The 13,546-nt window shown below is 38.2% G+C and overlaps 1 protein-coding gene across 1 annotated transcript in view; it reads right to left on the bottom strand.

Moving 5' to 3' along the window:
- Nucleotides 1–13,546, bottom strand: part of stt3b (STT3 oligosaccharyltransferase complex catalytic subunit B) — a 48,165-nt gene that overhangs the window by 15,260 nt on the left and 19,359 nt on the right. The window contains exons 5-9 of the mRNA XM_077590609.1: nucleotides 12,056–12,155; nucleotides 11,343–11,441; nucleotides 8,863–9,009; nucleotides 3,516–3,564; nucleotides 1,867–2,021 (exon numbers count right to left, since the gene is read on the bottom strand). Coding sequence (XP_077446735.1) covers nucleotides 1,867–2,021; nucleotides 3,516–3,564; nucleotides 8,863–9,009; nucleotides 11,343–11,441; nucleotides 12,056–12,155 — 550 coding nt within the window. The remainder of the gene's footprint in view (nucleotides 1–1,866; nucleotides 2,022–3,515; nucleotides 3,565–8,862; nucleotides 9,010–11,342; nucleotides 11,442–12,055; nucleotides 12,156–13,546) is intronic.

Raw genomic sequence — 13,546 nt, forward strand, 5'->3', positions numbered from 1 at the left:
GAAAAATAATCAACAGATAGGTCCACAATTTTTTGTATGATCCATTAAGACTCCAACTAACAAAAACTTTGTCAGTGCAATATCCGTCTAAAATACAATATATTTGTTTAAATGCAAAAAAGTAATTATCAGCCTATACTGCTCTTTGAATCATTGTTTCTACAGTAATTATATGCCAATTCAAGATGTATTGTGGGGAGAAACATTCGTGGAGTGCAAAAACCGAGCATTTAGAAATAAGTGTGGAAATTAGATCCGATATAGCAACAATTGAGAGCTCAAAGTGACGGCTGCAAAGAGTCAGTTGCCAAGGCCACACTGGCATAACATCTAAAAGTGATGTTTAGACCACACAGACGGAGGTCTCAAGTTATTGCTTACTTTGTTCTTTTTGTTGGTGAGGGCAGGAACTAAATATGGTACTCCATCATACATGGAAGGATCAGGATTATATTTGGTAGGTGGTATAGATGTATATACATCAAACCTTGTCGCCAGATTTGAGTTTTTGTTGCATGGCTGATTTATTCCTTTAATTTATTACAGACTTATTGTTGCTTGTAGATACCGAGTTACCCAGTAAGAAGACTTGCATAATTTTCAGTTGTGCTTTCCGTGTCACTGGTCTGATGAGACATTTAGGGAGTGACATTGGCACTTTGATTTATTTACAAATAAAGGTCTAAAATGAATATGTAATTTGCAAATCCAGTAAAAATTAACTGTAGGAACTACAAAGTAGTAGTAATATAATGGGGACGAGGCTACTAATGCCACGCTTTGGGTGACATCATCGACACACTTAGCCACACACAAAAATGTGGTTTATTAAGGTAAAGACAAATCATAAAAATGTCCCATGACCGGACGATTCGCCGAAAGACGTTTCGCCGACGGATGCTTGGCCGACGGATAGTTCGCCGAACGGACGTTTCGCCGAAACGGGATTTGCGCGCTCGCCCCGCCCCGGGATCGTGTGTGTACATGTTTTTCAACCTCGTCCCGCGCGCCATATACGGCCCGTTACAGATAACATTCATTTAGGAATAACATGGGCATGTACTGCCCCCCGCTGGACATATTTCTAAATACAAGTACGTACTACAATGTGCTGCCCATTTTTTATATATTTTTATTTTATCCCCACACACGATCCGGGGGCGGGGCGAGCGCTCGAATCCCGTTTCGGCGAACTGTCCGTCGGCCAAACGTCCGTCGGCGAAACGTCCGAGTACCAAAATGTCGATGCTAAAACAAAATTATTACAGTCTTCCCTCGATTATCGCGACTTCACTTATCGCTAATTCACTTCTTTGCGATATTTTTCTGCTATTAATTATCAAAATTTGTTTTTTAAAGTTCATAAAAATGTGAAAAATCCACGCTGAAACTCGTAAGCAGAAGGTACTCTTGCTACTAGGAATCAGCACTGAAGAAAAAAAAGGTAGTTATGATAGGGGTGACCCTACATCGCGATTTTTCGATTATCGCGGCCATGTCTGTCTAAACCGTGAAATTTGAGGGATTACTGTACATTGTATTTGCAAGAGCGGTATCACTTAATGATTGACGATTGGTCAATTATGATCACAATCATGTTTCTTACTGGCAATATAAAAATGGCCATAGATAAAAATTAAAATGTTATGACTTCCATTCCCTTTCGTGAAGCATATTACTCACCAATCCGATACTGTCCTCCAGGGAGGGATTTATATTTATCTCTCTCTCAAAATATATATATATATCCTTTTTTTCGAAATGCATATGGATGAAAGCAGTGACCTGACAAAGATATTGAGTTGGTCCTCTACAAGACCTTGAACCATTCTTTTTACTAATTAGAGCTCGTACAAACTGACTTACCAAACACTCTTTCATCATTTATATTTTTGATGCAGAACCACAAGCCAGCGGGGAATGTGCACACAAGAATGTGAAGGTCAAAGAAGAAGGAGACCCACGTTGTCGGCTGGTGCTCTGACACAGAAGCTATGATGGGGATGTGGATCTTTGCATAGCTAAAAGCAGAAAGTTGTAAAGATAGATAAGCCTTTTGACAAATGACACAATAATCCTTTTGATTCACAGGTTCAAAAGAGTTGCCACATTTACAGTGACTTTGAAATGAAACCTTGAAATAAATTGTGCCGATTAGTTGTGCACTTTAACCGATATTTCTTTGTGATTGTTCTGTTCAATTCCGGTGGTTTCTTCCCATACACCTAGAAAAATTACCCTTTAAGTTTCAGTTGGGAAAAGCCAGAAACAGAATTTATATCAGCTTCGAAAAGAAAGTTATTCAACATAGTTTGAGAACCGTTTGGCACGAACCTACTTGTCATGAGATCACAGGCTACATGCTTCCATGTGCAGTTAGCCAAATTTGTCGCAATGTATATAACATCCTACAAAAAGGCACAGTGCTTCTTTATGCTGTACAGTGGTACCTTGTGGTACGACGAAAATTTTGATCGAATTATTCGCTTGCAATACGATTAAAATTTCGAGATGCTACCAAGCCAGGTGGTCATGACATTAGGCTGTTTATCATTGTAGCGCACTGTCTTTTTTGCCGCATGTCTTTCGTGTATAACTACTATATCTACGAGGACTGAACGATTTATTCAGACGAGTTTCGACCCGGAAACGCACAATGCGCATGCGAGGGCAAAAAGAGGGCTTTCTGGGTAATGAATACCTATACATACCAATACATATGGGACTCGAGCACACAACACCCATAGGCAATGGCACCCTTTCTCAGAATAAAACTTCATTACCCACAATCAATACGTGGGTAAGCTCAGCTATTTCATTTCCTGTTATTCTTTCTAAGGAAAGAAGCTCCTGCGATCGTTCTTTAATGACTATTTCTCGTTGGCAAATGGTCGTGCGTTATCCTATTGTGAGGACATTTGTGTGCATCATTTTCGGAATATTTTGAAGGCAATAAAACAGCAAATAGTCCATCGATAGCGAACGTGAGGGTGGAGGCGTGGCAAACCGCTAACCCGGAAAACGAAGGTAACAAAAGATTAAGACAAAACTAGAATTCAGTTTTGTGTAAAGTTACATTAAACGTATGTTTGAGTGTCTGTATATATTTATCCAAATTAATTTAAATGTGTTTGTTTGTTTATGAGTGCCGTGGATAAAGTCCCCCGAACAGCCCTGCCCCTCCGCCTCCGTGTGTGTCGTTGTCTCTCCCCTCCGCAAAATGAGTCTAATTTACATCTATTAAACACATTTTATTACTATTAAAGCACTCGTGATTTATTACTTTGTCAATATATGGCGAATTAGAAGAAATAAAACATTTTTTCCAATCCAATATCCTGTTCTTGGTGTTTTTTTTCAGAGGGTTGGAACGAATTAATTTGTTTTCAATTCATTTCAATGGGAAACGTTCGCTCGAGTTACGAAAAGCTCGACATACGATCTCAGTCTTGGAACGGATTATGATCGTATGTCGAGGTACCACTGTATTATAGAATATAACAGGTTCAACTTACCCAGTGTCCCATAGTGAGTAGAAACGCCCACTCCATGGAGCAATATATCCTAAAGATTGAGGGGGAGAAAAAAACCAGTTTGAAATGCCATTTAAAAAAACAAAAAACACCACACACAGTTAAACTGCTTTAGAACAGTCCGAAAAACAAAACAAATTCATAGTCAATCTATAAGTGATCACTACTACCGCCAAGTCCAATGTCAAATTAGTAGTTGACTTGAATTAAATTGTTAATAAATATAAATTGCGCTTCAGCAAGGTAAGACATCCCCCGCTGAGGCTTTGCCTATGCTTTAGGACATTTCACGATATTTATTTTGGGCCTAAAAATATGTAGTTTGTGTCAAGTACATTCAAGGAATACACTTTTTTTTTGCTCACGGTTGTTGTAGTATACAACAAGTTCATAATCTTGGCATCTATGAGACACAACATATGGGATAGAGTAACAACACAAACTGCATGATATTAAAACAGTCCAAATGGTCAAAATGGTCTTGCATCCACACTGATATGAGCAAAAGTATAAATGCTGGGAAGATCAGCAGTCAGTTGAGAGGCTGACACAAGCGATTAAGATCGCTTTTCATTTCAACTGCCAATTTGGCAGCTTCCCTTCATACTGGCCAATGTGACTTCTACAGGCTCATTTGGAGCATTATGCTTAAGTCCAAAATGTATTTCATTCAACTCCAGGCACACACAATCAGTGCCAATTTAGACTAAAACAGAGCGCAGATGCTTGATGATAAAATTAATTCCTTGCAGCCACATTTGAATTGGGGGTTGTTCAACCAACTCCCTTTTAATACAGTTGTGAAAAAGTATTTGCCATGATCTAGCTGCGGTTTTTTTGTCTTTACTTGTCACACTCAAGTTGCCCATTAAAACACATTTCATTAGCTTAATTATAATGTTTAGTTCTCTGTCCATTTTTCCAATTTATGTTTTGCCATTCTCAATCAAATTCCAATAATTTTAGAAAACGAATTTAGCAAAAAAAATTCAACCAATAAATGATAAATTGTATTTTTGTATTAAGGTTATCTCTGCCTGTACTTTGATGAGAAATACTCTGTTCTTATCATTACTTTCTAAACAGAAGTTGCCCCACTCAGTGGACATGTTTGCCTAGTGATTTGAAGCAATTAAAAAGTGTGATGATATTGAAAGCTAATGCGTGAGCGCGCGCGCGCACACACACACACACACACGTCTATATACACACAAATACACACATATATACACACACGCACAAATATACACGCTGTTATAGTAGTTTCTTGGAATTTACCGACAAAATAATGCCAATAGTTTATCTAGCTCAAGGGTGTCAGACTCGGATTGGTTCGCGGGCCGCTTTAACGTCAACTTGATTTCACGTGGGCCGGACCATTTTAGATATAATATTTAGATTTTTTTTTACAAAATGGATTAAAAGAACTGATTAAAATCCCTGAATATTCAGTTTTTGTATAGATCTGAAATAATGATTATTTTAGCTTTTTATATATATTTTTAGATTTTACAAAATGAATTTTGAACTAAAAACACAGAAAAAAATGGATTAAAAAATTACAATTATTGATTTAAAAGGGGGGAAAATCAGGAAGTGTAATATACATCTATACTCTTCATAAAAAAATGGATTAAAAAATTACAATTATTGATTTAAAAGGGGGGAAAATCAGGAAGTGTAATATACATCTATACTCTTCATTTGAATTTGATCCTAAAACAGAAAGTCAGCACTCATGATTTACTTTCCCGGGCCACACAAAATGATGCGGCGGGTCAGATTTTGGCCCCCGGGCCGCCACTTTGACACGTGATCTAGATGAATGGGGAAATTGTCAAACTGCTGGACCGGGTTGTGTTTTGCATTACAGAGCCCAGGTGTGTAGCACTGGGCAGAGTTCTCTGCACTGCAACTGCATCCCATCTTGTCAGCAGAGTATTTAGATGCAGGCGACCCCAGAAAATGGTGCCGAGATATTGCTTTGCTAGTCGCCTTTGCAAATTTGAAATCTCATGCCCTTTCCTGATTTGCTATTGTTAGCTAGATGCAGGTTTGTTTTTGATTTGGCTTGTTGCTATAGTGGTTTTGTATCATATGCCTTGTGGGGATATTGAGTAGTCCACTCACTCACCCCACTTTTTTTCCCTTTAAGATCCCCGTTGACATTTTTCTCACGGACCTTTTTGTTACTTGCCATGTGTTTGTGTGTGTTTTTAAGTTAAATAAATGTTGTAACATGTCTCCTTGGTTTAAGTCATTTGCTTCGGGGTCCAAATTCTGCATCCATGGATCATAATTGAAGTATTTTTCAGACGGGAAATGGGGGTGGTCCCAATTTGTTTATGACGCAACAAACTACTTTTGAAAGCAATATTGGGATGCCATTTCAGAAACAAATTGTTCCGTGTGCTGTTATAATTACTGGTCGACATTAGCGCTGGCTATTAAAAATGTTAAGTCAATTACAGGTACAAAAAAAATTCTCAGAACGTCTAGAAAGTTAAGGGCTCTTGTGGTTTTAAGAATCTGTCTAGCGTAAAATAGTATTCTGGGAACTAAGTGGAATACTCATTTATAAACAACAGGAGTCATTTAAGATACAAATTAGGAAGTACACGGTAATTCACATGGACGTACATATTTAATTTTCGCTCTGGAATACATTGCAGCTCTGAAATATTGCTCGAGGGGCTTTCAGTTTTGAATGTGCGTAACCAAAGCCCGTACAGACAACAAAAATAAATTAAAGTGCATAATTTAAAACCGGCGTTTCACATTTTTAAACTATAACTCATTTGCTAAAATCTCCAACTGTTGCATAGTCTTTTTGAGACAGACCATAACATGTTTTAAACAACACTGATTTCATCAGTCTCTACAACAAGTGTAGGAAAGATACTCATTTAGTTGTAATATTGTACAAATACTACTACCTCTACTAAAAATTATGGAATCACCAGTAAATGCTAATTTTATAGAGCAAGCACAGGAAAAAAAACATGGAAGTACTTCATTTTGAGTAGGAAATAAGGACACAACCTATTCAGTTGCCTTTTCTTAATTGGGCAACTGCCTTAGATTAGATCTGCTTGTTAGTCAACAGTTAAAAATAGTACATTTATCACACCATGGAGGGCTGCTGGACCATGTGGATTGGCGAGAATCATGGCTCCAACATGGGAGATGGCCTTAACAGCCATAAAGAGAGAGTTTTTTTGTGTGTGTCTATTTAATATAGTTTGGATTCCTCTCTGTACTCTTTTTTTAACTGTAAGGTCGACGGTCGACACTTCCCTGTAGTTGCCAGTGAAATACTGTACAATGGTGACTTGCTCCCCCCGGTCCGTCAGAGAAATAAATATTAATGTTTTCAATCTAGCCCTCCTACTTGAAATGAGAAAAGCTGTTATAATAATAATAAATATTTGCTCTTAAGCTTGGGACTTATTTTTTTAACCATACCACCATTTCTAACCACAACACCAAGACAGCGTTAAAACTGCTAGGTTGCATGCTACATGCCCCCTCCCCTAAAAAAAAATTAAATAAAAGTTGGTTAAAGACATCAGCGTACAATTTCTTTAACCCCCCAACCCACTACCAACAGTCTTAGATTTTCTCACACTACCACATAAAGAGCACCTCTAATGTCAAGTTGAAAAATGTAAAAACTAAGGGGTTTGTTCTTGCAATTAGACAGCAAACAATGTTATATAAAACATTGCTTGCTCACCTTTAATTAATTGCATACCAAGTATTGCATTATTGTCCTTTGCGACAATGCAGCATGAACCATTTGTGCTCAAAGAACTGTGGCATGATGCATAAAAATCCTCTGGGCACATATAATGGAAGCAAATCTATTTACTGAGAAAATCCCGAATCAGTTCATTGACCTATTTGAGAACACTCATTAATCTAATTGGCCATGGATTCATGGACAAATAACATGCTTTGGATCTGAAGAGAGGACATTAAGGGAATACTATCCTTCACCACTTGGCGGCCTCAGTACATCGCATCTTTTCATAGAAGTACCAAAAAAATGAAGAAAAATTTAAATTTTTGAATCGCCATTGAAAATGACTCCTAACTGGGCCATCTATGGCATCCAATGAGTCCAAGAAAAAACGAGACATATTGACTGACTGAAAAAGTGACAATCCTAGTTATGCTAAAGGCGTAGCACGGCAGTGCAGCATAACTGAATCTAGCGTGCGTTATAACAAGGAAGAAGCAAACGTTTGGAAAAGGGCCACAATATCCTTTTCCAAGGACACCAAGCGAGTGTTAACCACTAGGAATAAAAACAAAAAGAACCAGCATTATGAGGGATTTACGCCGTAGATACGGCCATGAAGCTGGCATGACGAGCGGACGTCAACACACAGACCAACATAGAACCACCCACCCACATAAGTGATGAGGACCGCCTCGAAATGATCCCATCGGGGAATGAGGAAGAAGAGGCCGCAGACAACGACGAGGATGACGTTGAAGAATGTGGTCCTCTTTTAAGACATCTGCAGATCTTCTTCAAAATTGCACAGTTTACAATAACGGGTCCAGGAGATTGATGAGAACATGGTCGCAACCATTGAATTTGCCAATCGTCTTGACAGTGTCATGTCCTTGTACAAAAGCATATTTGTACAGGAAAAGAAATGGCGGTCCCCATGTCCCTTGTACGCCGAATACCTCTCACAGAAAGATCCTCCTCTTGCCCCCTACAGTGCACCCTGAGGATTCCATTATTGATCCAATACCTCTCAAATCTGACGAAGAGGACTTGAACTAAAGCTCCCAATCATACAATATATTTATTATTTAAATAAAGCAGAGAGGAACTATTTTCAATGTGAGAACTGTACTAAAGTATTTACACTTTTAATTTATAAATTATATTCAGATATCAATAAATTAGTCTTTTCATATGCAGACAACTGCAGTATTTAATAAACACACAACTTGATAGATGTACTTGTATTGTATTTTTGTATAGGAGCGAAAGCATGCCGTATGGTACTAATAATAGGGGTGATCTACCACACAGTTTTTCGATTATCGCGGGCATGTTTGGTCTATATCAACCGTGATATTCGAGGGATTACTGTATTGTGAAATTTTATACATACATTTAATTTTTTAAAAAGGCATGTATATTTGTGATTCACTCAAATACGAAAATAAAATGTAATGAACAAAACCCCAAGTAACTGTGAATAATCGCCTTGCTTTTAAAAGCATAAGCTCATCTTCAAAGAAATATAGATAATACCTGCATTATAAACATAGTCAATATTATGACAGAATATTACTTGCATACCTGTGTACGTGAGGTATATGACAGTGAGGAAGACCACACCAGCAGCGAGAGAAACACCAAGGAAGAAAAGCGTCTGGAATTCTTGTCTGGTCAATCTGTCTCTTAAGTACTGCAGGAAGGCGTATGCTTGAAGTAGTGCAAACACACCTGCAACAAAAAAAAACAGAATTCACGAGTGCTAATAAGAAGTTTTATTCTTTACGATTCATGGTCCCTTCAGGACATGTGAATATTATTTGTAAAAAGCCCCTCAATCTGTCCTTTATGAACCTTGTGTGAATTTGATAATAAACAAGAAACACTTCGTCAGAACTTTGACAAGCCACACGTGAAATCAACTTTTCTTTCCACCCAGTGGCGGTCCGTGCATTTTCTCGTAGCGCCTTCAACGGGTAAAAGCCACTTCCTAGCAGCATTTAATGATTAAATACAAATACTGAAGATTTTCAGACATTACAACCGGACCAGAGGGTGATTTTCCAGCGATGAACGTCAATGGAGTACCGGCAAACATGGCCCAAAAATGGGGTAAAAATCCAGCCGAAAACAGCATTTGTTGATTAAATACAAATACTGGAGCTTTTTAGACATCAGAACCGGGCCCGGAGTATCATTACCCCAGGAAAAGGGCGGCGATGAACGTCGATACGTCCATACGCGAAACGACAAAAATTGCACCAAAATGGGGTAAAATCCACTTCCTAGCAGCATTTAGTGATTAAATACAAACACTGGCGCTTAAATACAAACACTGGAGCTTTTCAGATATCAGAACTTGGCCCACAATTGAAATATTATTTAGGAATATAGCCATATTTTACTCACCAAAAATCCTTTTTAACTGTACACAATGTTTTCTTTCTTCCTTCTTCCTTCTTCTCTATCGCCATCGAAGCTAATGCTGAAAGTCGAGCCTGTCCTGTCATATTTCTGGCATAGTCTGTCTTGAAAATTGCTTTAAATCAACACAACAATATATTTGCTTGTGCAGCCCACTCCAAATACAGTTTGGTAGCTCTGGCTAATGACTAGCCTCATCGTTGGTGAAAGCGATGACGTATCCCTACGCCTGCGACAAGGCAATGACGTATCCATACGCCTGCGACAATGCATTGTGGTGTTGCCAACTCGAAATCTGATTGGTTAAAGCAACAGTCTTATCGACACTTGTTTAAAGCGGCAGAGCCCGCAAAACTGATTGTGAAGGCCTTGAGGCACATTTCTGACCCTGGCAACAAATAATGGCTGAAATGTGATTGGTTAAATGCTTTGTATTGATTGACAAAATATAATATATGATTCAGATATTTTTGAGGCCAGCAGAGAAGGCCTTGAAGGCTCTGATGGCCCACCACTGCTTCCACCACAAAACTCCTAATTTACACAATGTAGCATCCCTGAATGATTCTTGGAAAGTAGCCAAGGCGCTAAACTTCCATCCCACCCTGCTCTGGGGCATTGGGGGCACAAAATCCCAAGAAGCCCTGTGGCTCAGTCGCTCTCCTATCATCTCCCTGGGTGCTTCCTCTGTGCTACCACCAGATGTTCTAAGCAGATGCTACCCAGATACAAACGTACTTGCTCTTAAAGAGCTCGCAGAAAGGAGATTTAAATCAAACAGGAAAAAAAAGTGCTTTCAGGTATTGAAATTTAGCGGCTATTTCTGGTTTTGGATTGTTTAACACCTTTTACGATATTTTTTGTGAGCAAATTAATGCAGAATCTGTTAGTGCCAACCCCAGAGTGCCACCCAATTTTAACCATTCGGACTCATCTTGCCAGCCAACAATATTGTTTGTTATGAATATGTAAACACGGAGGGGGCGGATTTTGAGCCTGGATCCGATGTTTTCGCCATTTGAAAAAATGTGCAATAAGGAAAATTAAGGGAAAGCTACATATGAGAAATTATTTTGTGGAAAGGTACCATCCGAATAAGAGTGACCTTGGCACTATAGTAAACCCTCATTAGATGAGCATCTCACCTTACAAGTTTCCCAATATCAGAATGTTATTAGAGGAAAAAAGGGTGTCACTATGCGAGCAGATATTCAACGTGAGCAACAAAAGAAATTGCAAATCTGCAATTTCACCTTTCATCCTATTTGAGTATCTTCTGTCAGATAAGATGCAACCTTAGATGACTGTTGCACAACTTTAAAGATGATTTTTTTTTTGCACTGCCAGATACAATTGAAGGAAATGTATATATCCAACTAGCTGCCATGTATATCAATTAAAGGTTAAACGCCAGGGATGGCTTTGGTCCCTCCTCTAAATGTTTCGCATGTATATATTATTCAAAAGACAAATCCTACCATAATGAAAGATGACAATCTGACACAGATTTCAACTGATTCGTGTTATTTTTTGTACGAGTATGCGCATATCTCACACTCTGACCTTAACCAGTTGATCGTGATCAACGTATTGGGAAGCGGCTGCTATAGGACAATTAAATTATCAACCACATGACTTACCAGCAGCAGCCATATGTTCACTGGTCCTGATTGGCTGGAACCCAACAAAAGGAATCTGCATTGATAGTACAAGACCAACAATGTAGAAGGTGCTGTAAGCTGTAGAGAGATGAGGAGAGTGTGAGAGAGAACTGCTCAGTTATGAAACCACAAGCTAAACCCTACAACAGGGTAATCATTTTTAGCAATGTAAAATATTAAGTGTCTATTTCATAAATTATAGTGAGTTAAAATAGTAAAGTAAACTCTTTTCTAAACTAATTAATTCTTGAAGGAAAGTGCATATTGTCTTTGCCAGATAGTCAAAAGTCTTTGATGAATGAAGCCCTACTGGATTATTAGATAATATAATAATTGATCATAAAAGTAGTAGTGATTTCCCTGAAAAATGATGTTGAAAGACTAAACACCTGTGAGCCAGTGATGAGGTTCTTATGTTGCTCCCTTCAATAGAAACAAGAATGTTTCCTTTTATAGATATATGCTCCTCATAAAATCACAGGAAAAAAAAATGGGAGCAGGTTTGAGCATTTATTTATTAAAAAAACAGCTTCCGTATTCATAATTTATTACGATTGTTAGAACTGGAGCTTTAACAATGTATTGGAAGGTTTACAAGTAGGTGATTTTCTGCATTGGTTTATATTTTGATTTCAATTGAATTGTAACACCTTCCTTACAACAGGGTTTTACAGTGAACGTGTGCACCATACCGATGTAAACTCTTCTGCTGTAGCGTTGCATCAGCAGCAGGACAAACACATGGAGTGGAATTAGGTTGATAATAAACACATATCCTCCCCATGCTGATACCTAGAAAAGAGAAGCACACGTACACTCACACTCTTAATTCTAGCATGGTAAAGCAAAGTGAGATTCAACTCGGAAGGGGTTGGAAAAAATTCTTGAGTCTAATCAAGTTAATCATAGGATTAAATTGGAACTGAAACTGCGTGCCACATTCAGTATAATCTTAGAGGATGCACCAGCAGGGTTGATTTTTATTTTAGTTATTAATTGTTTACAAGCAGGGAGGCCCAGCTTTGTCGGTCCCACCTGTTTGTTTAGAACCAAAAGACAATTGTTGCGCTATTTAAAAAATGCTCTTTTGAAAAATGGGTGTTTAACAAATAAAAGATTGAGTTTACACACTTAGAGAAGGTGAATAAATTCATGTCTAATAGGATACAACAGTCGTTTCTGGCCACCATAAAACATTTCAACTGTCTACGTTGCACGGTTTGGACAAAGGTAGCGAGAGAATCTTAACATACACACCCATAAATCATGCTTTATAAGGATTATAGACAAAATAAATGCAGACTAAAGGTTTTTCATGCACATTTTTCTATGTCTATCAAATGCCGGGTCGATTTTTCCCAATTAGGTTGACGCAACGCAAGGCTGGCATCGTTTAACTGCAATTGCAGGATTATGTAAAGTGAAAGAATTCTTCTCCATTTAGGGACACCAATGTCAGATTTAACAGTAGTGTAATATATGTGACCATCTGTGAATGTGCTTGCCATCGTAAGGGGATCCTGTTGTTTATATATTTAACTAAATTAATAGCCAGACAGTATACAGAGACCTGCTGTAAATTTGTTTGAAAACAGATTGTGGGATCTTTATCTAATCGTAAATAGAATACAGCCCAAACCAGGATTACATTCGAATGAGCTAACAAAGATAAAACTGGACAAAAAAATTGAACGTTTTGATATCTATAGAAAATTGTTTTGATATACCGAATAGGTTTAGGGTTGAGACTCATACTATAAGTCCTAAACAGCACATTAGCAGCCAGATTTAACAGGTGCTAATGTTACTGCTGCAGCTTTATTGCTCAGCAACGCAAATAGACAAATCAGAGAAATTGACAATTTTGCAGCTGCCCCATTTTTATTCTGGCTCTATGTAACACGAACTAGAACAACAACAACTGGCTGGGACAAATAGATAAAACAGTCAATTAGGCAAAATGAGAACTGATGTACACCAATGATAGTGTGTAGTGACTGTTAGACAGAGGCATAATGAAAACACATTACTTGAAGAATTAGCATGACAGGAGTAGCAATTCATGCATAATGCTTTATCACCACCCTTGCGCACTACTGAAGGGAAAAAGGAGGATGTTGCAGAGCAACCAGCATGGTTCCTGTAGCTCCTGTCCATCAGGGAAGCATGCCACTTTGATCCCT

Source organism: Stigmatopora argus, chromosome 21 (assembly GCF_051989625.1).
Source record: "Stigmatopora argus isolate UIUO_Sarg chromosome 21, RoL_Sarg_1.0, whole genome shotgun sequence".
Classification (NCBI taxonomy): Eukaryota; Metazoa; Chordata; class Actinopteri; order Syngnathiformes; family Syngnathidae; genus Stigmatopora; species Stigmatopora argus.